General features: G+C 42.7%; 1 protein-coding gene across 3 annotated transcripts in view; it reads left to right on the forward strand.

The window, feature by feature from the left end:
- Positions 1-1,233: 1,233 nt before the first annotated feature.
- Positions 1,234-23,431, forward strand: part of ANAPC1 (anaphase promoting complex subunit 1) — a 75,167-nt gene continuing 52,969 nt past the window's right edge. For all 3 annotated transcript variants that reach the window (XM_032770550.2, XM_032770553.2, XM_075064541.1), the window contains exons 1-9: positions 1,234-1,473; positions 4,735-4,896; positions 5,088-5,139; positions 6,241-6,344; positions 7,604-7,686; positions 12,355-12,432; positions 15,628-15,802; positions 16,773-16,993; positions 20,619-20,828. In XM_032770550.2, coding sequence (XP_032626441.1) covers positions 1,261-1,473; positions 4,735-4,896; positions 5,088-5,139; positions 6,241-6,344; positions 7,604-7,686; positions 12,355-12,432; positions 15,628-15,802; positions 16,773-16,993; positions 20,619-20,828 — 1,298 coding nt within the window. In that variant the 5' untranslated portion in view covers positions 1,234-1,260. The remainder of the gene's footprint in view (positions 1,474-4,734; positions 4,897-5,087; positions 5,140-6,240; positions 6,345-7,603; positions 7,687-12,354; positions 12,433-15,627; positions 15,803-16,772; positions 16,994-20,618; positions 20,829-23,431) is intronic.

A 23,431-nucleotide genomic window follows, 5' to 3' on the forward strand; every position in this document is an offset into this window, starting at 1 on the left:
CACGCCTGCTTCTCCCAGGTACGCGCACATCTCGGAAGTCAGGAATTGCCAATTGATAAGGGAAGTAAAGGGATACGAGGAGAACTCTACGGCCAGCTGGTTAAGAACAATACAAAAGGTTTTTAAAAATATTTAAGTGACAGGAAGAATTTTGACACTGGTATTGGTCTATTATTGAATGAAAATGGTAGAATTATCCCTAATAATGTGAAAAAGACAGAAGTGGGGGGAAAAAACAGACTATATTTTTCACTCTTTTTATTCCACTAGTATCTCAGAACGATGTTACATAGAAGCTACTAAAGTTAGGCATTTTGTAATCTGCAGGTCCAGGTAACATGCATCCAATAATTTAAAAAGAGATGGCCGAGGAACTTGCTGAACCATTAATGTTGATTTTTCAATAAGTCTTGCAGCACTATGGAATTTCCAGAGAGTTGAAAGAGACCTAATGCTGTGCCAATTTTTAAAAAGTGTAAACAGATTGAGCCATGTAATTATAGTCCTGTCGGCTTTATATCCATCCTGTGCAAGATAACGGAACAGCTGATACGGGACTCGATTAATATAGAATTAAAGGAGGGTAATTAATGCAAATCAATGGGGGATTTGGAAAGCAGATTCTGTCAACATCCAATGTTGACTTTAAAATGGTCATGGATGGAGAATCTTAATATTTAGGGCTTGTCTTCACTTAAAATGCTGTAGGACCTCAGTGAAGACACTACCTATGCCTACCCTTCTGCATAGGTACTCCACTTCCCCAAGAGGTGGTAGCTTTCTCCCATTGACCGAGTGTTGTCTACACCAGGGAGTTGGTCAGTTCACTGTTCTTCAGGGGTGTGGATATGTCACATCCTCAGCCATATAGTTCTACTGACCTAATTTCCTACTGTAGACCATGCCTTAGAAAAGTAGCAAGTACTAGAATTAAAATCAGCTGAAATAATTTTAATTGTTTTCCTTCTCTTGTCCTCACCCCTTAATATTAGTAGACTGAGTTTTTTCATTACAAAGGAGATGCAAGTTAAAATAGAAATAACTGAAACATAACCTATTAGAATTACACACTACCAGCAATAAAAGACTTTGAACCATTATTGTTATTTATTTGTTTTTAATGAAAATTAAGTTTTATATAGAAAAGTTTGATTGCAATATGTAATAAGGTGAGTTGCATGCTTTACAGCTTAGATATGACCATTGAGACAGACCAGCGTTCTGTTTTTGTTTCAGAAATAATGTTGATATTTGGAACCCATGTCGAACAACTATGAAGAGAGGGTAATGATGATAGCAGCAGGGGATTTGCAGGAGTTTGTTCCTTTTGGCCGTGACCACTGCAAGCACCACCCTAATGCCCTAAACCTTCAACTTCGGCAGCTGCAGCCAGCCTCTGAATTATGGTCTTCTGATGGAGCAGCTGGCTTGGTGGGATCCCTTCAGGAGGTTACAATCCATGAAAAACAGAAGGTAAAATTGTGTGTTCTGATTCAGCATTTATTTTAGTCATTAAGCCAGATGCTTGAATATTTGAAAAAGAGCTGCAATGAAGTGTCTTCAGTAAACTATGTGCACAATATGTTCTGAAATAAGGCAATGCTAGACTTAGGCAATCCTCTGCAAGAGAAACATGGAATAGTGGCTTGTATTGTTCAAGCAGATTATGAATTAAAAAGAGAGTGAGAGAGAGCATACTTTAATGCACTATTTCCCATTCTGTGGGTATAAAAAGATATTGACATTTTGATTTGCTATTATATGCCCCACGTCAGCAAAATGCTTAAATGCCTGGCTAACTGTAAGCATGTGTGTAGTCCCATTGCAGTATTGCCAGCCTTGAGATCAAGAATCGTGAGTTAGACCCCAAAAATCATGGATTGGCCAAAAAAATTTTTAAAAAAACCCCTTCAGTGCCACATCTGCCCATCTCCTCCTGAGGCTCCTCACCCAGGCCTGGTGAGGGGTCTCTGTTCAGCCTTCCAGTTTGGGGAGGAGCATCTTTAGGGGCTCTTCACCCCACCCTATCCTTAGGCCGAGTGTTGGAGGGAGGAGCAGAGGAGCCTTCCTTGTTTGTCACAGGAGGCAGAGCTGCATGAGCTGATAGGCTTTTTCTGCTCCCTCATGCCCTCCTGTGAAAATGGCTTCAGGTTGCTGGGAAGAGGTGGGGAGAGAGCTCTTCAATCAGCAGCTCTGGTGATTGTGCCCCAGGGTGTGGGGAAGGCAGCCAGTCAGAGGGGTGTCCCCTTCCCTCCCCCCATGGGCTCTAAATCTCTAATTCACATGAGGACTGGAGCATCTCATATCATTGCCAGACTGGTTCCAGCCCCAGCTCAAATCCTGTCACAGCAAAAAAAACCAACCAAACAAAAAACCCCCCACTATGATTTGGCCAAACTGCCATTGACTTCTGTGAGCTTCCACAAACTAACTGTTGCGATAACTACACTTGCATTGTGAGTGGAAGCATTAAAGGGAAATCCGTACACACAAAGTGTACCACTTTAGCTGTGCTAGTATAGGCCATCTCCTTGTTAAATATATGTTGAGATGGATTAACATATTAAAATTAGATTTTTTGCAGTTTAAAAAAAGCAAAGTTTTTGCCAGTGAAAAGCTGGCCAGATATTGCCTCGGTGCTGAAGAGAAGCATTGTAATTATTTTTTTTTTAAACTCTTGGAGGTCTGTAATGAACCAGCCAAGACAATTTCCAGAACAGATCCCGAAAGTACAGGAGAATGTGTAACGTCTATTCTGATGAATAGAGATGTACATGCACGTATCTGTATACATCAGGGTAACAGTATACCCCAGTACATTGACTACTTAGGTATAAGGTTGAAAGGGCTCTCAGTGCTCTTTAACCTCAGAAACATAGTGGCATAACTGCGTGTTGTTTTTCTTGTTGGTGGAAACACTGTGAGGTTGTTGTAAAACAGTAACAGGCACAGAGCAATTATGGGGCTGGAACTCGTCATCAGTCTCTGCAGATAAGTCAAAGAGCAAATGAGCATGGAGTGAAGGCTACCCTCTCATTCATAGGTTGCTTTCTCTAGGACTGGATTCAGATGAATTGGGAAGGGAAGTCTGCGCTACAGTTGTTCATGCTGCATGTACTTGGGGAATAAACATAAAATTGTAGCTTGTGGGGCTATCAGTCTGACACCTTTTAGATTGTGTGGGAACAAACTTTCGTAAAATCTGAGGCCAGCAGAAATGTTTCCTTGATGTGTTTTTTTCAAATTTCAGTGGAAAAACAGTAGTTTTTAAATAAACAAACATCCCCTGTATTGTTTGCAAACCAAACTCTACACAAATGAGAAAAACTTGAACACAAAACTGGTTTTTGTCCAAGCTGAGAAATGCAAAACTAAACAGTATAAATAGAGGAAAAACAAATTGACTGAATCATCCAAGGTGGTATAGTAGTGTTAGGTAAAGAAATTAAGTAGCAATTTTAAAGTTATCACTTTGAATATCTAGGCCGGTCCATGAACTGTGTGCATACCTGCCTGAAAACTTGAAGCTTGGTTTATTTTTAAAATAAGTGAATCTAGGAACAGGAAGAGGCCCTCTAACCTAGCTCCAAATGTTTGCTTTTTTCCTCTACTTGCTTAAACTCCAATTTTTTTTGACTACCATAAGAAAAGATTTTTGGGAGCCAGTAGAATGCAGAATTGGTTTCAGCTGCCTTATGCAGTAGAACTCCTATTTTATGAACTAATTGGGAATTAAGTATCAGGGGGTAGCCGTGTTAGTCTGGATCTGTAAAAGTGACAAAGAGTCCTGTGGCACCTTATAGACTAACAGACGTATTGAAGCATGAGCTTTCGTGGGTGAATATCCACGTCGTCAGATGCACACGGGTGTTCACCCATGAAAGCTTATGCTCCAATATGTCTGTTAGTCTGTAAGGTGCCACAGGACTCTTTGTCGCTTAATTGGGAATTGAGTTCCTAAAATTGAACATCTCAAAATTACAGTAGGTGCGGTGCATAAGTTGCAGTATGGTGCACTGCATTTCTTGCTTCTTGTCTTTCAAACCACTGCAAAGCAATTTCCAGTGCATTGAAGGCACCGGGATGTGAAGGGATGCCAATTTATTCTTCATCAACATCACTTTCGTTATGTGATTTCTCCCTTACTCCCATACACACACAAATCAGGAAAAATTGTGTGACAGGTTTGTGATGTGATTGATGTTCTGCTGTGATCAGGATTCAGGCAAATGCACTGAGGACTACAGACTTCCTTCCTGCTCGCTTAAGAAGAAGGGAGAAAAAAAAAAGAAAAGAAAAGGCCGTACAAAGACAACCCAAGCACACCATGAACAAAGCAGGAAAATTGAGTGGGTTTCCTGACACAAGGCAGCAGAAGGTTCCTGATGTGTCTTCCTGGTTGGATTTTCTGTTGGTGCGGAGCAAGGATAGTAGACACAGCACTTCCTGATAAGCAGAAGGTTGTCTGTGTTCTCCGTCTGGCACACTATATATGATCTTGTATCCGATTGTGAGTTCGGATTTTTCTGTGTGTATGGAATATTTTTTTTAAAACAGGGAAAACTAGAAGTTGAAACAAAAATCCAATCTCCTCTGCAGTGTTGCCTCAGATCTCGATTTGATTAATTTATAAAACATAAAGTTATGCCACACTTTCAGATCACACTAGCTGTGAGTCTGTCAGCCTGCCATTGAGAGGAAGTTGTGACTTTTTTTAATTCTTTTGGTTTTCAGGAAAGTTGGCTTTTAAGGAGAGGTGTCAGTGATGTTGGGGAAGAAGTGGAATATGATGAAGAATTGTATGTGGCTGGCAATATGGTCATTTGGAGCAAAGGAAGTAAAAGCCAAGCATCTGCTGTTTATAAGGCTTTCACTGTTGACAGCCCTGTTCTGCAGGTACGAACTCGGAAACTATAGCCATTGAATGGGTGCATATTAGCTAATCAATACTAGTTAACTGAAATGTGGCTTAAAACCTCTCTTGGAGCAGGGGGACATTCTGTTACAGAATACAATTAAAAAAGAGAATTTGGTATTAATACCAGCTTGTCTTTCATAAGTTACTGCATATTATTTTTGGTTTTTAGGCTTTATGGTGTGATTTCACTGTACCACAGGAAAAATCTGAGAAAGTCGACAGTAAGTTTCATTCTTATTTTACTTTACTACCAAACTACTATTTTATCTGAGTTTAATTTTCTTGACTTGGGAAGTGATGTAGTAATTGAGATGGGATATATGGGCCAAAGTGTTAACATAACCCAGTCACTGTCCAGCACTTAACAGTGGTAAACAAGTTGTGAGGTTTGATGTGGAGACTTCAGGCCGCTTGACACCATGGCAAACACACTTTTAACATTCTTTTATTAAAGACACAGAAAAGAGGGAAAATCAGTTCAAGCATTTGAAATGTAAAGCATCAAGTAAGGCTTTCATTGTGCCAACATCCCTTTTTACCTTTCCCTTTGGCTGTTGACAGGTTTTAGAAGGAAAAGCTCCCTTGTCTGACAGTCTCTTAGACGTTATCAGAGATGGTTATAACTGTTATCCCAATAGGCGTTTGGGATTCAGCTGGAACTGGTAGAGGTGACAATGTCATCTGGGTCCCTCTCTTGCTGGCTTGTTCTGGTCAGGTGGCCAGTCAGGATCAGGATAATGAAGGCCTGGGGTTCCAGAAAATCGTAAGGAGTGACAGCTATGATGGTGTACCTCACTCCAGTAGCCTCTATCTGTTCTTTCTTTCTGTTCTTCTTTTTGTTTTTGTTTTTTTCACACTTACCCATAAAATTTCTTTCAGTTAAGGACCCAGAAGGGAGTGATGGGTGGAATAGTCCATCCTTATTATTTTGTTCCCCAATTAAACCTAATATCTGATATATCAATTTTGACTCATTAACGTATGGCTCCACATCTCCTGTTTTTAAAAAGCGTCATTTCAACACAGTCCTTGAATCATATTAACTTGACCTTTCTGTTTAGACTAATTCAGTTATTCTGTCTCTCTTCTTACTTTTTCACATCAACATTTATTGTTATAGGTTATTGTAATGTCTTATGAACTGTTACATACTTTTTAGAGTTACCCTCTCAATTTGGGTAAATTTGTAGGCCCAGTTGTCACAACAGAAACTAACCAACCATTTTAGAATTGCACAGCTAATAACAAAAGTCCCTACTTTGTGTACAGAGAAACTTCATGGCAGGACTAAAAATTATTTTTGTGTTCTTACCCAATTTCAGATGGTGATGAAGTAGTAGAAAAATGTATCTGCATATTGCAGAGCTCCTGCATAAATGTTCATAGCATAGAAGGACGGGATTACATTGCTTCCTTGCCTTTTCAGGTAAGTATATTTTTTTAAATGCTCTCATTTATTTTAATGTGCATGTTGTTGTAGTTGTTGTTCCTCATTTGTCTTTTGGTGTGGATGGTGCTTGAAATGTAGCTATAATCTAGTAATCCTTGGTGTGAATTTTTAATAATTGTACTAACAAGTGAGGGTGTGACAAAGCAGAAGTGGGTATGGCTTAGTGCAGGGATTGGCAACCTTTGTCATGTGGCTCGCCAGGATAAGCATCCTGATGGGCTGGACTGGTTTGTTTACCTGCCGCGTCTGCAGGTTTGGCTGATTGCGGCTCCCACTGGCCACGGTTCACTGCTCCAGGCCAATAGGGGCTGCGGGAAGTGGCACAGGTCAAGGGATGTGCTGGCTGCCACTTCCCATCGCCCCTGTTGGCCTGGAGCTGTGAACCGCGTCCAGTGAAAGCTGCGATTGGCTGAACCTGCAGATGCAGCAGGTAAACAAACTGGCTCAGCTCACCGGGGTCCTTACTCTGGTTGTCTGCGTGCCAAAGGTTGCCGATCCCTGGCTTAGTGGATCAGGATTGAGACTCGGAAGACTTTGTTCTATTCAGTGTTCTAACCTGAAAAATAAAGAAGAGCCAGAGATTCTGAAGTGCACTGTGAACATTGTTATTGCCAGTTTATTTTACATGGAAGATACTCGGACACTACAATGCATGGATTCTAGGACTAGAAGGGACCTCGAGAGGTCATCGAGTCCAGTCCCCTGCCCTCATGGCAGGACCAAATACTGTCTAGACCTTCCCTGTTAGACATTTATCTAACCTACTCTTAAATATCTCCAGAGATGGAGATTCCACAACCTCCCTAGGCAATTTATTCCAGTGTTTAACCACCCTGACAGTTAGGAACTTTTTCCTAATATCCAACCTAAATGATGGGTCACAGTACAAAACCTTTAGATAGGTAGATGCCAAAACTTTCATATAGGTCAGAAAACATGGCTTCTTTTTGCATATTTCTCTTGAGAGGCTGTCAGTCTAACACTAATCAAATGACCTAATCTCTTGTTCTTAGTATATTTTCACATTTGTATATTGGTTGTGTTCAGAAATAGGATGTGGTAAAGCACAGATACATTGTCATCCTATGTTGAGGTGTTTTGTTTTACATATATAACATTGTATTCTGCCCTAAACAATAGTTAAATGTTTTGGTTTTATCGTAACCGGATGCTCAAGTGCAGGAGCATTTTAAATTTAAGCCATTCAGTTTTTAAAAGATTTCTGTCTCTTGTAGGTAGCAAATGTCTGGCCAACAAAATATGGCTTGTTGTTTGAACGCAGCAGCACTTCACATGAAGTCCCTCTGAGTCCACCCAGGTATGTTGTGAGAGTGGTTACTGAGTGTCTTTGTTGTGTTGTGGAATAAGTTGTCTAATCTAAAGCAGTGAGATGAAATTTTAACTGTCCTTTTAGTACAAGTGTTGCTGTCTACCAAAGTGGTGTGAAACGCATCAGGACATTGGGATGTGTTGAATTATGTTTCCATTCCATGCACAAGTAAGATTTAGAGTGTAAACGTGGAAAGAGTAAAGACATTCTCGGCTACAGTGCCCACACTGGTCTGAGCACTGCCGTCAAGCTCCTTTGCACATGTCAAACACAGTATTAGACTTTCAGCTTCTGGAGGCAATGTCCCTCCTGCGTGATTCTCTTACACCAGCTGGAGACTCTGCTTTGCTCTTGGTCCCCTGATGCAAGACCCACCTTGGTGACATGTCAGTGTGACATGCATCTGACGAAATGGGTATTCACCCACAAAAGTTCATGCTCCGATACGTCTGTTAGTTTATAAGGTGCCACAGGACTCTTTGCTGCTATGTCAGTGTGGACTCCATTATGAAATTAAAGCCTGTGTTGTAATGCACATACCCACAAGGGAAGAGTTGAGGTGTATTTGGCTCTGGAAAGGTGTCTGGCCTGTGTCTGGAGAGAGAGCAGCCAGCAGGAGCGTAGGTTTATGGTGGTTTTGTTGAGGTAAGGTTGAGCACTTCTTACCTCTTTATATTTAAATCTCCACTTTAATTGTGCATTAAAAATGTTGGTGTATAAAGTAGGTGTTAAAAATTGTAAATGGATTATTTCATCCACCTTGTATCTGCAAGGAAAACTCCCACAGATAACTTGCTGCATGGCTTAGTCTGGTGGCTAGGGCTGCACTGCTGTGTATCTGGTTACATATTAAGGCTTGGGGGACAGGGGAATAAATATGTTGGTAAAGCTGTTTTGTACAATGCCAATCACTGTAGCACTGTTAAGCAAATGCAGGTGAAGGTGTTAGAGCTGTGTTGGGTTATGTTGTGCATATACAGCAGTGTGCAGGGTGCAGACAATGGACACACAGCTAGCATGGGTATAAATAGCATGTAGACGGTAGGGCACTGCTTAGACAAGTAGAGTACAGACATGCCAGAACCACAGGGTATATGCCCTTCGTGGCGTTCTGCACACCCAAGCAGTGCCTCCCATGTCTACACAGCGACTTTTAGCAGTCTAGTGTCCTGCTGCCTCCTCCAGCAGGAGCCTTACACTGTACTGCCAGGTTTAGCTGCACACCTCAGGGAGTGTGGATGCAGCTGGCCCTTCACTGCAGCATGTAGCTACGTGTGCCCTACATGGCATGGGACGTGTCAGCACAGTCTTACGTTTACGTATCTTGGATACATCTCCCTGGCAACTCTCCATTCCAAGTTGTGCACCATTTCTGGGCTCTCACCACTACTTAGGCCTCTGTACCCGATTTATTAGGACATTTGGCAGTACAGGAGGTGGGGTTTAAGCATCTAAAAGGGGTCAGGGCTTTTGGGAAGTTGGTCAGAAGGGCTTGGAAGCTGGGTGGAATATCAAGAATTTGAAGGGAGAGGCTTGTAGAGACTGGGGTTGATCCTGAGGCCTGACAAAGGTCAGAGTCTCTTTTCGCACAGCTTCAGGGGGAGGCAGAGTAATATTCTACCAGACCTTATTACTACAGGGTTCTGGGATCTTTTGCCCTGGGGCTGGAGTCACAGTAATGGTGGTGGATTGGGAAATTCAGTCAGGGATAGACAAAGAAAGAGTGGCTGACTCCTTCCCTAACTCCAAGACACTGGGGATCAGCTTGAGAACCCCTTCTCTGACCTCAGTATGTGCTTTTCTTCATCAACACAGCCAGGAATGGATTAGGATTCTTCCCCCAATCAATAGGCGTAAAGCAGGGTGGATAATTATCAGAGATTAAAAACAATAGATTTTAAAATTTTAATTAAATACATTTTTCATTTTAAAAATAAACCTATTTAAAACTAAGTTTTAAATTGACACACTGTGTTCAGGCCTACGCTTACTACAGTCTATTAAAGTCATTTACATTCAATTAAAAATCCATATTCAAGTACTGTAGTGCATATTTGCTGCTGAAGTTTAAAAGAAAGTCAAACCACTGAACTGGTGGAAGTCCCTGGCTAAGCAGCTAGAACGAGAGTTTGTTGAAGTGCTAAACCGCTTTTGACAGTAGTTGCCTCTGCAGGTGCAGAGAAAATATTTTCTTCATTTCACTTTGTTCAACTAATTCATTCAAAGTTGAGAAACCAATTAGGAGTTTAAAAAAAAACAACAAGGAAGCTTGTTTTCCTTTTCCCATCTCTGAATACAAATGAGAGAGTGAGATCGTCCAGTTCTAAAATCTTGAAAAACATGGTGACCAGAACAATCAATTCAATTCATTAACTACAGATAATGCTACTTTTGTTTGAAGAACCAGTTAGTTTTAAATGCAAAACGTGTTTGGATGGTAAGAAAACAAGATGGTATCCAGTACTTTTAGGGTAGGTTTATTTAACAAAAATAATTGTAAAATGCGATTTTTGTGACATTTTAATTGAATTCTGATTTCCATCCAAATGCAGCTTGATTCAGATCATGAATAAAAAAATTAATTTTCTTGTGAAGAAGCGTGATGATGAGGCACTCATCTCAAGTGCCTCCTAATGGCTAGGTGTGGTAACATGATCTTTCCCACTCATATATGTCCCTTGTAGGTTGCTGATTTCGCTAGGCAGGTCTTCAGTGGTTCAGCACTCTGGCCAAGTCACACAGTCAAATGGATGAACCCCTTCTGGGGTAACAAAGGTCCAACAAGGACTCTTGGTGTGCCCTTGTTAGAGTCTTCAGCCTTGTCTCTGGGGCCTTTAAATCCTGCTCTTCGCTTAGGCTTTCTGACAGGGCCTTGTCCTCTTCTCAGGGCTTAGGCCACTTTCCCAGTGGCCTGTGGGGTAACCTGGGCCTGCCCATTGCTCCAGGTCCAAACCCAGGAACCCTATAAACACCATACACATACTGCTGCTTTTAATTAGTTCCTGCTATTCCCTGGGCCTTCTCCAGTGTAGCCCTCTTCTCTTCCCCTTTACCTCAGGGCAGAACTTGTCAGATCCTCTTCCTCCTCACTGGATGCCAGTGCCACCTGGTTCTCTCTCCAACTCCTCTGACCGGCAAGGAGCACCCTTTCTCGCTCCTCTAGTCCCAGCCAGGAACTGACCTGTTCAGGTCCAGCAGCTCCTTTTATTTGAGCCTTTTATCGAATTGTACCTACCTTTGCTGCTCCTTTTGTGGGGTGGAGTGGGGTGAGGTGTGGTAGTACCACGCATCCTCCAGCAGGGGGCCTTGTAGGGCCATGTGCACCCTGTCACAATAAGAAACATGTTCACCATTTCCCAACATAGTAAAAAAAGTAAAAATTAAGACTCTGAATAAATGTATGTTAAGCTGTAGAATTGCTTAAATAAATGTATCATCCTGCTTAGCAAAAAATACCAAACGTCCTGTAAAGGCTATAGTTATAGTTGCCAATCAACATATTTTAGTGATTACCAATCAATGAGAATTAACCTTTTCTTTAGGAAAAATAAGTTCAAATGCAAAGCAGGATTTAAATAAATTATTTAAATCAGTGTTTCCTGCAGGCCAGTTTAAATCGTGATTGACATTGATGATTTAAATCGGTACATGCTGGCATAAAGCCAGGATGCGGCATTGGTTGGATTTAGGGAGTGGCTTGCGTAGCTGCCTTGGAACTATGTGCATCCATCCCAGGGTATGTGGTTCTTATTTTTAACCATGCTGAGATACCACAGTGAGAAGTGTGCTCTGAATAGCTAGGGAGTGACCCATTATTTAGCAGTCTGCATTTCGAAAGTTTTACATTAAGAACTTCCACTTTTGTCAGACTTGTGAAAGTCATGTGTTCTCCATAAGGACTACATCTCTAATCCAGTTTGAACATACAAAACTGAGCTGCTTTTTGGTTACTGACTGTCAAAGTCCATGAGAACAGAAAAACGGTTTCTCTGATCCTATTGATGTTTTTCAGAAAACTTCTCCAGTGGCATGTGCTAAGTGTAGGAGGAGTCTTTCAGGTGAAAAAGCTCAAAAACAGAGTTTAGAACGTCACTTCTGAGCATGCATGCCAGCACTTGGAGCCTAGTCCTGCCTTACGGTGTGAAGTAACGAGGCAATCATACACACAATGTTTCAGCTTTCCAATGAGATCTCAAACTGACATTCAAGTTAGTGGTGGTCAGTCGAGATCTCTTGGCTCTTCAGTCTTCGTGTGCTGCCACGTTTTTATCTGGTAACTCCATGTCTATCTAAACTTCCCTTGCAATTTCAGTTGGATTCCTCATTTCCTTTTCTGAACTGTTAAGCATTGCTCTGTGCTGTTAAATAGCTGTATCCTTTCAGTAGTGGGTGAAGTGTTCCAAGTTTATATAGTAATATCAATGTAAGTTTTCTCAGCTGCTCTGAGATAAAGTGTACTAGAGAAACAAAGCTTGGGGTTTTTTATTGATGTGTTAGTTGAGCCACACAAACTATTCTTCATGGAACATATATGTCACTTGTTTATTTTTGAGGAGTTGACTGTTAAAATTGCTGTGGGTGTTTGTGATCCATCTGTTAGATTTTACAGCTTGTTAATGCTTGATTTTTAAATATATTTTTCCATTTCCTTTCCAGAGAACCTTTGCCCACTATGTTCAGTATGCTACATCCTTTAGATGAGATAACACCTCCTCTTTGTAAGTCTGGAAATAGGTTGTCTTCATATTAAAAAAAAAAAAAAAAAAAAAAAAAAATGAAAATCCATAAATAGAAATGAGTCATTCAGCAGCAATATTATTGAATACAGCATTGAAAGTTTACCTTCCCCGTTTTATAGTCTGTATATTACAAACTAATGAATTATCAAATATCTCTTTTAAGAATTTAGAAATGGATTATTTTAGCTGCTTCTCTGTTGTTAGGATTTCATGTGTGCAGTGTTGTTGTAGCCATGTTAATTAAATTAATTTATATTAAGTTAATTAATTTAGGATTTCATGTCACTTAGGACCTGTCAATATGAATACTTAGTTGGTGGAAGCTGTGGTGTAAATCTACAATGCACTCATCTGCCAGGTGCTAACTGTCTGCATGCACCCTGCTGCTGTGCAGTAAAAGATTCCATGTGCGCATTGGTGTAGATTTCAACCTGGCTTGCTGCACAGTGTGCATCTGTGTAGATCAGCGGCTCTCACCCTTTCTAGATTGCTGTCCCCCTTTCCAGAGTGTGATCTGTCTTGCGTATCCCCAAGTTTCACCTCACTTAAAAACTACTTGCTTACAAAATCAGACATAAAAATGCAAAAAATTATTACTGAAAATTGCTGACTTCCTCATTTTTAGCATCTAATTATAAAATCAATTGGAATATAAATATTATTCTTACATTTCAATGTATAGTATCTAGAGCAGTATAAACAGGTCAGAGTCTGTATGAAATTTCAGTTTTTACTGACTTTGCTAGTGCTTTTTGTGTAGCCTGTTGTAAAATTATCTAGATAAGTTGATGTACCCCCAGGGGTATATGTACCCCCAGGGGTATATGTACCCCCAGGGGTATATGTACCCCTGGTTGAAAACCAGTGGTGTAGACAAACCCCGTAATTGGTATTGTAACTTTAGGATATTTAAGGTATCTAAAAAGATCTCTTTGAATGGCTGGCCACCGAGGAGGGATTCTACAAAGGAAAGAGAGAGTGGCTATCTTGCTTGGTTACATTTGAAACCTTGCTGTCATTGAGCTGTGGTGATTGACCCGCATGTTACTGGGTCTGGAGTCATGATATTCACATTGCAGCTGACTCCCCACACTAACTACATCCTTCTTGAAATTGTAGCAGAGTTGTAGCTATAGTTAAGATTAAGTGTTGCTTGCTGTTCAAAGGTTGATTATTCTAAGTGCTCTAAAATCCACATGCTTTCTTGGATTGCTTTGAAATCCCCAAGTCCTCTTGGGGGTGTGGAGTGAGGTTAGTGGTCTAAATTTGGGGTGATTTGAGCATCCATGGGGCCATCTTAATGACGGAGTTCCCTGGGCACAGTGTAAATTGGGGCCTCTACCATATTACAGTAGGAAATAAATAGGAATTCTTGCCTTAAAAAACACAACATAGTGGTAATAGGAAAAGTTTTACATGTATTCAGCTGCTTTAAAAACTTCACTGTCTGGATTTGTGGGCAGCAAAGTCATGAGCGACATCTGAAAATTCAGTTTCCTGAAGCTCATGGGGTTCAATGTGTCAAAGATTGGATAATCTTATCTTTAAACACATCACTGCTGGGGTTCCCTGTCTGCAGGGGGCTCTGGGCAGGTGCCCAGTTTGTCTGTGCCTTAGACGTCCCTGAGCAGCCATGCACTGTGAGCTTGGGCCTTCCCTGGGCAGCTTTCCAGGAATGTGCATTGTTCATGCTTTGCCTGCGTTCTGCAGAGGCTCCTTTTGGAAGTTTTGCTCTCTGACCAAAATTTCTGGTTTAAATGTGATATTTTAAAGTGCTCTAAAATCCATATGCAGGCTTTGATTATACACTAGCAGTATTATTAGCAGGAAGATGGAAGACTCTAGTAAATGGTTAGGATGATGTGTTCATCCTGAACATAGAACTGAGGGTGATCAAAAGCAAGCAAATCATAGGGCTGCTTGGTCAGGGGGTGTCTCATATGAGCTGCTCTTAATGTTTCCAGAGTTTTTTTGGTGCAGAGCTAGAGAATATAGGGCATTGTAGCAGTGAGGAGAAATATGGGTGTGTGTGTGTGTGTGTTGGAGTGGAGTAGAAGGGGAATTCAGGGATGGAAGAGTGAATGAGTAAAAGGAGAGGGGTGTGGGGCTGCAGCGAGAGGTGGGGCATAGATTGTTGGTAGGGAGGGGAAAAGGGTTGGGGAGGTCAGGCCAGGAGGGGGTTGTGAGAGTGGGGGATATGGGAGGTTGGTGATAGGGAGAATGGGGAGAAATATGGGGCAGGGGGTGCCTGTCATCCCAACATTCAACTCCCATTTGAAGTTGCAGCCCCAGCCTATTCCCTCTTCTCTATTCCAGGCTGGACAGTGAGGGAGTAGGAGGAGATGCCTCCCATTCACTTGGTAACAGCTAGGGGGCAGAGCAAGCTGTGTCCCCCACCAAGGGAAGCGGGCAGGGAAGGGATGAGCCAGTAGCGAAAACCCAACACTGGGGAGGGCCAGGAGCCCCATGCAGGTATAGTGATGTGCTTTTCAGCTGTAGAGCTCAAAGCAGTCTACAAAGGAAGTCAGCATCATTATCCCTGTTTTACAGAAGGGGAAACTGAGGAAGAGAGAGGGGACACGTCCAGGGTTACCCAGCAAACCATTGACATAGCTGGGAATAGATGGATAGATTCCAAGGCCAGAAGGGACCATTGTTGTCATCATCTGGTCTGACCTTCTGTATAACACAGGCCAGAGAACTGCCCCAGAGCAACTGCTAGAGCAGAGCTTTTAGAAAAATATCCAATCTTGATTTTAAAATTCAGTGTTGGAGAATCACCACTGCTCACGGTAAAGTTGTTCCAGTGGCTAATGGCTAATTGTTACACTTACAAAGTTATGTCTTATTTCCAATCTAAATTTGTCTAGCTTCAACTTCCAGCCTTTGGATTGTGTTAGATTGTGTTCCCGGCTAGATAGAACCCAGGTCTTCTGAGTCCCAGGCCAGTGCCTTAGCCATTAGGTAATGCTGCCTCTTATTTACACTACTTTGAAATGACTTGGATACAACAAACTGTGGCCTTTTCCCTTGGGTCTGAATGCTTAGCTATATATTCTTAACTGCCAAGCACTCCCAGAGAGGGAATCTGTACGGGAAGAACCAAAGTTGCAACAGAAATGGGACATGAAATGGTAGCTTTGTGTAATTAATAACACTATTACAGAAACTGTCCTTCTGATTTAGATAGGGTTAACCTGAGCACTACTTCTCTAGCAGGTGTGTTTGGCTCGGCTAGAGTACAGTACGTTGCTGATTACACACTGCGCATTGTGTTCCTCAATGAGGAGCCTTCCATTGTGATGACCTATGACACCGTTCAGAGTCTGCATGCAGTCTGGGCCCTTCGTAGAGTAAAACCGGAGGTAAGAAATAATTGCTGACTTAAAGATGGAAGGTGTATGTGTGTGTCTGAGATAGAGAAAACACATAATATTTACAATCCGGTCCATATAATGGATAAATCAAAACAATGGAACTTCCGACGAGCAGTTCCTCTTTCAATTATCTCTCCATTCCAGATTTAAGGATGCCGGGTTTCCCAAACACTCGATGTTTAAATGCCTTAAGCAATGATGGCTGTTTCTGGGGGTGAGTGGGGTGTCTGGGTGGACATAGATGTATCTGCCACATAAATGATGGATGAGAAACGACGTTTGTCATCATGCTCCTTTGGCTGTAGTCCTGGCAATCTGCTGACTAAAGATCTGCCAGATCTCAAAGCAACAAGCAACTGGCTCCCATTAATAGCCAGGTGGAAAACTTGTGGGAAAGAGACAAACAACAGATGAAGGGAGTCAGGGAGTGCTGACCCCCACCCTTCCTTCCTTCACTCCCACTTGCTTCTCTCCAGGCCATGGGCAGGAGTTCCAGGGGGTTACCCCATGGCCCTTCTACTGCTTCCAGTGTGGGTCTAGTGGCCCTGTTGCACTTTTCCTGCCTTCTTTTCTTCACTTTTTTGAAAAGCCAACATAGGGAGAATCTACTTAGCCCTGCTGCTTGCTGTCTTCCTCCCCCTGCTCCGTGCAGGAGTCCTAGGGGAAAAGCAGATGCTCTCCCCACCATTCTGTGGGGCTACTGCATGAGAGCTATCTCACTTAGGGCTTGATTGAAATGACTGTGTCCCTGGAGAACAATAGTATCTTTGGAATCTGCAGCAGCGTTACTAACTAGACCCCAGGGTTGAGAAGTCTAGCAGCAAATGAGTCTGAGTGTGTGACATCTAACTTGAATTGTGCTGGTGAGGTAAACAGCTGGTTAATGACCCCAGGGCACTCGGGCTGCTATGACCCACTCATGTTCCTTATGATGTACGGCTTCTTTTGTCTCTTCCAGGAGCAGAGCACAGTCTTAAAGTTCTCTGAGCAGGTGGGGACGCCGCAACACATGGCCACCAGCAGCTCTTTGACCGCGCACCTCAGGAGTCTCTCCAAAGGAGACTCACCCATGGCTTCCCCTTTCCAGAATTATTCCTCTCTTCACAGCCAGAGTAGGTCGGTGTCGTCGCCCAGCATGCACTCCCGCTCGCCTTCCATATCCAATATGGCAGCTCTTAGGTGGGTGCTGAATGGATTGTGTGTTACCTAGTCGCATAAAAAATGAGCAAATCTGATGCAGGGTTAGCAATAGACTCTATACAACACCTAAAACGGGACCTAGCTATGTAACTTACTTGGCCTCCGTTATCATAGTGTCCTAGTGCCTCTCAGTCTTCAGTGTATTTTTTCTCAGTGTCCTTGTGAGATAGGGCAGTGCTGGGGGACTGATGCAGAGAGAGGGCAAGTGACTTGTCCCAGGTCAGAAAGATAATCTGTGGTGTAGCTGGGAACAGAGTGCAGGTCTCCTGAGCCAGTGCCACTGAGCTGTCCACCCTCTCACTGGGCTGCCTCGGCATGTGAATTGATATTCATATGCAGGGCAGTACTAAGGCAGGGGAGACAGTCTTCTCCACTGCTGAACACTCCTTTTTCTGTTGATTTTTACAGCTGATCATTGCTGTGGTGCCTGATTAACTCAGTGAGAGAGCTGGCTACATCACTGAGCTGTAGACAGAGCAAAGTGGCAGTCTGGCAGCTCTTCCAGTCAATGTTTAGATTTCTGCTGCTTTTGCCTTGTGTTCTGACGATTGTCAAGAATTATAAGACTTGACATGTTTTTATCTTTACCACTGGGATAAAATTGTCCCAAATTGTCAGCCATTGCACATAGAGTTTCTGGCTTCAAGGGATGATTAAATGATTACTTTATGGAACAAGCTGAAAGGATGTTAAGTGTAAATTGACAATACTGAGCCATGTAAGAAACATAAATGTATCTATTTTGGGTAGTTTCTGGCATCAGTAGCATTGTCCCTTGCCTTCTGTAGTATGCTGAGTAGGCCTCTGGTATTTATGATGTCACATATTAGAATATTTCCAGTTAACAGGGAGGGTTTCACAAAGGATAAAAACAAATTTCAAAATTAGGATAGTTAGAATTTTTTTCTCTGGGTATCAAGTATCAGAGGGGTAGCCGTGTTGGTCTGGATCTGTAAAAAGCAGCAAAGAGTCCTGTGGCACCTTATAGACTAACAGACGTATTGGAGCATGAGCTTTCGTGGGTGAATACCCACTGCGTCAGACCCATGCACATATTCACCCACGAAAGCTCATGCTCCAATACGTCTGTTAGTCTATAAGGTGCCACAGGACTCTTTGTCGCTATTCTCTGGGTAGTGTCTCCCTCAGCCAGATTACTGGTGGTATTTGCATATAAATATGGTATTTTGCTATTCTCACCTTTAAAAGGACCAGAGAGCAGCCCACCGTATTTAAAAAAACTCTTGATGTTGGACTGCTGGCCAGCCCTCAAGCTCAGTCTGTGCTCTTTGAGTCAGGGTGGGTTCTTTCCATTATGTGCATCATCCCCAGTAATAAGTGTTTGGAGACCAAATTTGGTCCTTCCTTACAACCCCCTTGCCTTCAATGGGCTACACAGGTGTAACTGATCAGCGCTGAGTAAACAACTCTGGGGTGCAAATTGGAATCAAATGTAACTCACTCTTAGTTATGTTGGCTCTATAGGATTTTCAGGAGTAAAAAGCACCAAAGCCATATTTTTTTGTCCCTAAGTCAGCAGACCTGACACATGTAGATAGCTGAATATGAAGGTGCCATTTAAACATAGTTGCTTTTTTTAGAGTAGAACTGCACTGTAAAAGTGTAGACCCCATCTACATTTGCAACCTTCTCCTTTGGTGCAAATACCTGTGAGCACAAAGCTTCCACACTGCCCTCCACTTTGAGATGCAGCTGTTGCTGTTCAGCTTGGCACCTTTGCTGAAGTTAGTCCAAAGGTGTGGAATTTGCTTCCCCAATATCATTGGTCCATTTCTCTTTCTCTCTCTCAGGTAACTGTCTCAACTTTTTTCATATGCTTTTATCCCGTCAGTGGTTCCCATCTCTAACTTCCCTGCAGTCTCTTTTTTTGACCCTCTTCATGTGGTTGATTTCCTTCCCTTCCCCTTAATCAGTTGTATTCATATTGAGTTTATGCTAACTTCTTAAAACTAGTTGTATTGTGTTTAAATATCTCACATAGCGCCCTGTTGGCCTTGGTAGGGATAGTGAGGTATTTTAGAAACATAGAATGATGCTCCATAGGTCATTCTGTCCTCTCCATGCCCACCAGTGGCCTTCAGCAGACATTCTGTGGCATCTTTCTAGAGTGAAAGCTCAACATCCTCTGTGCACTTTACTATCCTGTTACCCGCTTTCCTATGTCTCCCTTGGGAAGCCCGAGAGAGCTTTATTTCCTTCAAGAATCAGCCACTTGCACTTTAGATAAGTCCTGTGCGTGGAGGCAGGGCTCTCCACTTGCAGCACAGCTCAAGGCAGAGCTTTTAGCATAAACACAGAACTGCCCTTAAAATCAATAATATTTATACTGGGCAGGCTGGGGATAGGTTTTCACAAACCAGATAGTGCATTACAGAGTGTTTTCTATTTTTCCCCTCATTTTGAAGCCTCTTCCAGAAGTATTTAGCAAACTACTTGGAGGGTTGGTTTGTTCCTGTGAGCAAATGGGCAGGTATTGAATGAGCAACTGTGGGCTTGCCTACACTGGCACTTTACAGCGCTGCAACTTCTGCACTCAGGGGTGTGCAAAAACACCCCTGTGAGCGCTGCAAGATACAGTGCTGTAAAGCCTCAGTGTAATCAGTGCTGCAGCGCTGGGAGCGCAGCTTCCAGCGCTGCAAGCTACACCCATAGAGGATGTGGTTTACATGCAGCGCTGGGAGAGCTGTCTCCCAGCGCTGGCGCTCTGATCACACTCACACTTCAAAGCGCTGCCACGGCAGCGCTCTGAAATTTCAAGTGTAGCCATACTCTGTGAGAAAATTCAGTGCTAGCATGTGAGCTCCCTGGCTCCTCTTGTGGAAAAGGATTCTGCTGCACACACCTGAGCTTGTGTCATAAGTAGATAGATAAGGTAAGGGTTAATTTTCTTTTGCCTGTAAAGGGGAACCAAACACCTGACCAGAGGACCAATCAGAGAACTGGATTGTTTAAAAGTCAGGGGCGGGAATTTGTATACTCAGGGTCTTTGTTGTTTCCTCGGCTATGGGTAAACAAGCTTTTCTTCTAACTCCATCTTATCTAAGATATTCTACTAAAAGTCTGTGAGTACAAAGGAAAGCAAAGTAATTCGGCTATGAGGAGCTTTGTGTTGTATTTACTGTGTGTGATTGCTGGTCTATTTAAATTGGCTATTTTTTAAATCAGACTGGGTTATTCATATTTTCTTAAGTAGGAGCCTGTATTAATGTTTATACAAGTTATTATTTCTGTATTTTCTCTCTTTCTATATAAAGCTTTCTTTTTCAAAACTTGTGGAAGATTCTTTTTCTAGTAAGGCAAAGAAATTGAAATCTCTGTACCAGGTATCTGTCTCCCTCACGGGAAGACAGGAAGAGGGAAGGCAAAGCCAAGCTGTTGGTATTTTGCATCTCAATTGTCCTGAGGGAATAGAACGCTTATCTCTTGGGAAGCAGAGAAACAGGTTTCTTGGTACTCGCAGGCTAGACCAAGAGGCAAGCCTGGGAAGGAGGGGGGAAGGGGTTATCTCTCCTGCTTTTAGACTCCAAGGGATTGTCTGACTTTACGATCTGTTTTCAGTAATGGCCCTTGTCTTTCTTTGCAGCCGTTCTCACTCTCCTGCCTTAGGGGTGCAGTCTTTCTCAGGAGTGCAGAGATTCAACTTCTCCAGTAACACTCAGTCGCCACGGAGGCACAGTGTGAGCCATTCTCCAAACAGTGCTTCCAGTGACTCCTTCCTTGCTCCAGAAACGGAGCCAATTGTTCCAGAGCTGTGCATAGACCATCTGTGGACAGAGACCATCATGACCATGAGGTTTGGAAGCTTATGTTTGGGTTTAACTAGACCTGTGGTTCCACTGACAAAGACTAAAGTGAAATTGTTGCCTCTTAAAGCAGGTGTGTGTACTACTGAGTATGCCGTAATGCTTCATAACAAAGGATTGTTTAGTATTGTTGGATAACATTTACAAAAGTGCCTAAGTCCCTCTGTCAGAAACTACCTAGGAGACTAAGACTCAGTGAAAGGCTCCTAGAGTACATCTACACTGCAATTAAAAACCTGGGGCTTGCCTGTGTCAGCTGACTCCGGCTGAGTCCCGTGAGCCAAAGGGGCTGTTTAATTGCAGTATAGACATATGGGCTTGGGCAATGTCTACGCCAAAGCTAAACAGCCCCTTAGCCCAAGCCCTGCACACCAGAGTCAGCTGCCACCGGCCAGCCGCAGGTGTGTAACTGCAAGTATAGACATACCCCAAGTGTCCAGCTCACTTTTGAAAATGGGACTTGGGCACTTTTAAATATGTTAACCTCTGTGTCCTGTAGCCTGCTAAACTGGATTGTTGTCACATTGGATCTCATGAGCTAAGTGGGGTTATGTCTGATTGCTACTTTATTGTGAGACCTTCAAGTACCAGTGTGTTGCAGAAGTGCTGTGGGTGGTTCAGTAGGTATCACTCTTCCCAGGAGGTCAGTGTTTGAACCCAATGCATTGGCATGGGATATGGGGCACTCTGGTTTTGAAGATGCCATCTTTTTGATGAGCTATCAAACTGTGTCTTCACCATCTGAAGACATTAAAGATCCCATGCCTCTGTTAAACAAATTATCATATTAGCCACAGTGTCTTTGCCAAACTCCTATTTGTGTAATTACGTTCTACCTATCTAAATTCTTCTTTCTGTTGCAAGGGGATGAAATATTCTTCACTTTTCTCCCAAGCAATTGTGTGCTGTTAAGCAGCCGCTGCATTCCATCCCAATGATGAGTAAATTCCTCTGTGCATGGGAATAGCACAGTAGATCTTGAGTATGTGGTGACAGGGGCAGGGGAATGTCAACTTCTACAGATACTGTCCGCTGGAATTCTTACTCTTGAGTCTCGCTCCATCCAGTGTATTAGATGGAATGTCTCAAGCTTAGTTTTTTGGTCCTTAAGGGTAATGGTAGTTGTATAATGCAAATGCTCCTGGCTGAGTCCTCAGCCAAAGGGCTTTAAAGCATGAGCCTCTGCTGTCTTTCAGTTCAGAGTCAGATCTGTTAGATCAAAAGATGTAGCTGGATTATTGATCATTATCTGATCCAGCCACTAGACTGGGGACAGAGAGCCAAGCTGTGTAAATGGGATGAGCTTCCCAGCAGGAAGCGTAACTCACAAGTGCCCAGGATGTGCTGCAGCTGAAATCTCTCTACACGCCGTCACTGGTAACAGGACACCTGGCTGGGTTATCAGCAGTAGAACAGGAGCTCTGGATCTGAAGGCATGCCTATCTCCTGCCTGGGAAAATAGAGACCTGGTTTCAAATCCCTGCTGCTCGCAACCTATCCAAAAGAGTTATTTTACAATTTAGTCGAGTGCGAGCTAGCCCTTCCTATTGGCAGTAATTCCTCAGTGATAAACTGATGTCATTTTGTTAGTACCTGGCCATAATTGTAAGTCTCTTGGCATCTTCTTCTTATTTTGCTGTCTCTGGTGTTTCCAGCACCTCTCAATATCGTCTGTGGATTTAATTAGCATGCTCTTTTTCTCCTAGATCATTAGTGAAGATTCTAAATAAAGAAAGTAGCTAAAATCACAGAAGTATCATGAGTGGCCTTCAGTGCTGCTGTCTTTGTACTTGGCAGAATACCGAGTGAGCTGCCCAAAGTGGAGATACTACTAATGTTGATATCATTGCAGCCAATGCCAAGCCATGGGCTGAAGCTTTCTGCCTTTCTGTGTGAGGCGTTCATGTGGTTCTAGAGAGCTGGAGCACAGCTAGTGCAAGAGAGGCAGTGCAGGGACAATTCCTGCTTGAGCAAAATCAGTGTATAAATCTTATTTCCTTTGCCATCAGCACCAGTTAGGGGGGATTATGTTCATTGACAGTTTTTGATGGTGAACATGTGCCCAGCTGGTGGCTGGGAGCTTGTTCCAGCCCTTGTGAGAAGTGATCAGTTCTGGTATCACCGGGAACTCAGCTGGGCGTTTGCAAGCATACCATGGCAGCAGCGCTCTCATTATAATAGGTGCAAATTGTACCCAAAAGCAAGCCTGACCAGGCAACTCTCCTCCCTTCTAAATCAGCACTGTCATTCATTATGATCGTATACTAAAGTCCTTCAGCCAGCTTGACTCCAAACGCCAATGCTACTGTTGAGATCACTATACAAATTCCAATGCTATTAAGTCGTTGAAATTGGTGCTGTTCACTTCAAAGACGGCTTCGTGCAGATACTGCAGGCTTTTGGTGGAGGGTAGCTGCCTTTGAGCAAATATGACCCAAAAGTAGAAACCAAAGTAGAGCAGTAACATTTGGAATCAAACAGAAAAGTAAGGATAAAACAAATCTGACACTAGGATTGGCTGATAAAGTCTGTGCCCTGAGTGCCCAAAACTAGGGAGCATGCAGGTTGGGATCTAGGAATGCTAATTTCTAGA

This window comes from Chelonoidis abingdonii, chromosome 3 (genome assembly GCF_003597395.2).
Source record: "Chelonoidis abingdonii isolate Lonesome George chromosome 3, CheloAbing_2.0, whole genome shotgun sequence".
In the NCBI taxonomy this organism is placed as follows: domain Eukaryota; kingdom Metazoa; phylum Chordata; order Testudines; family Testudinidae; genus Chelonoidis; species Chelonoidis abingdonii.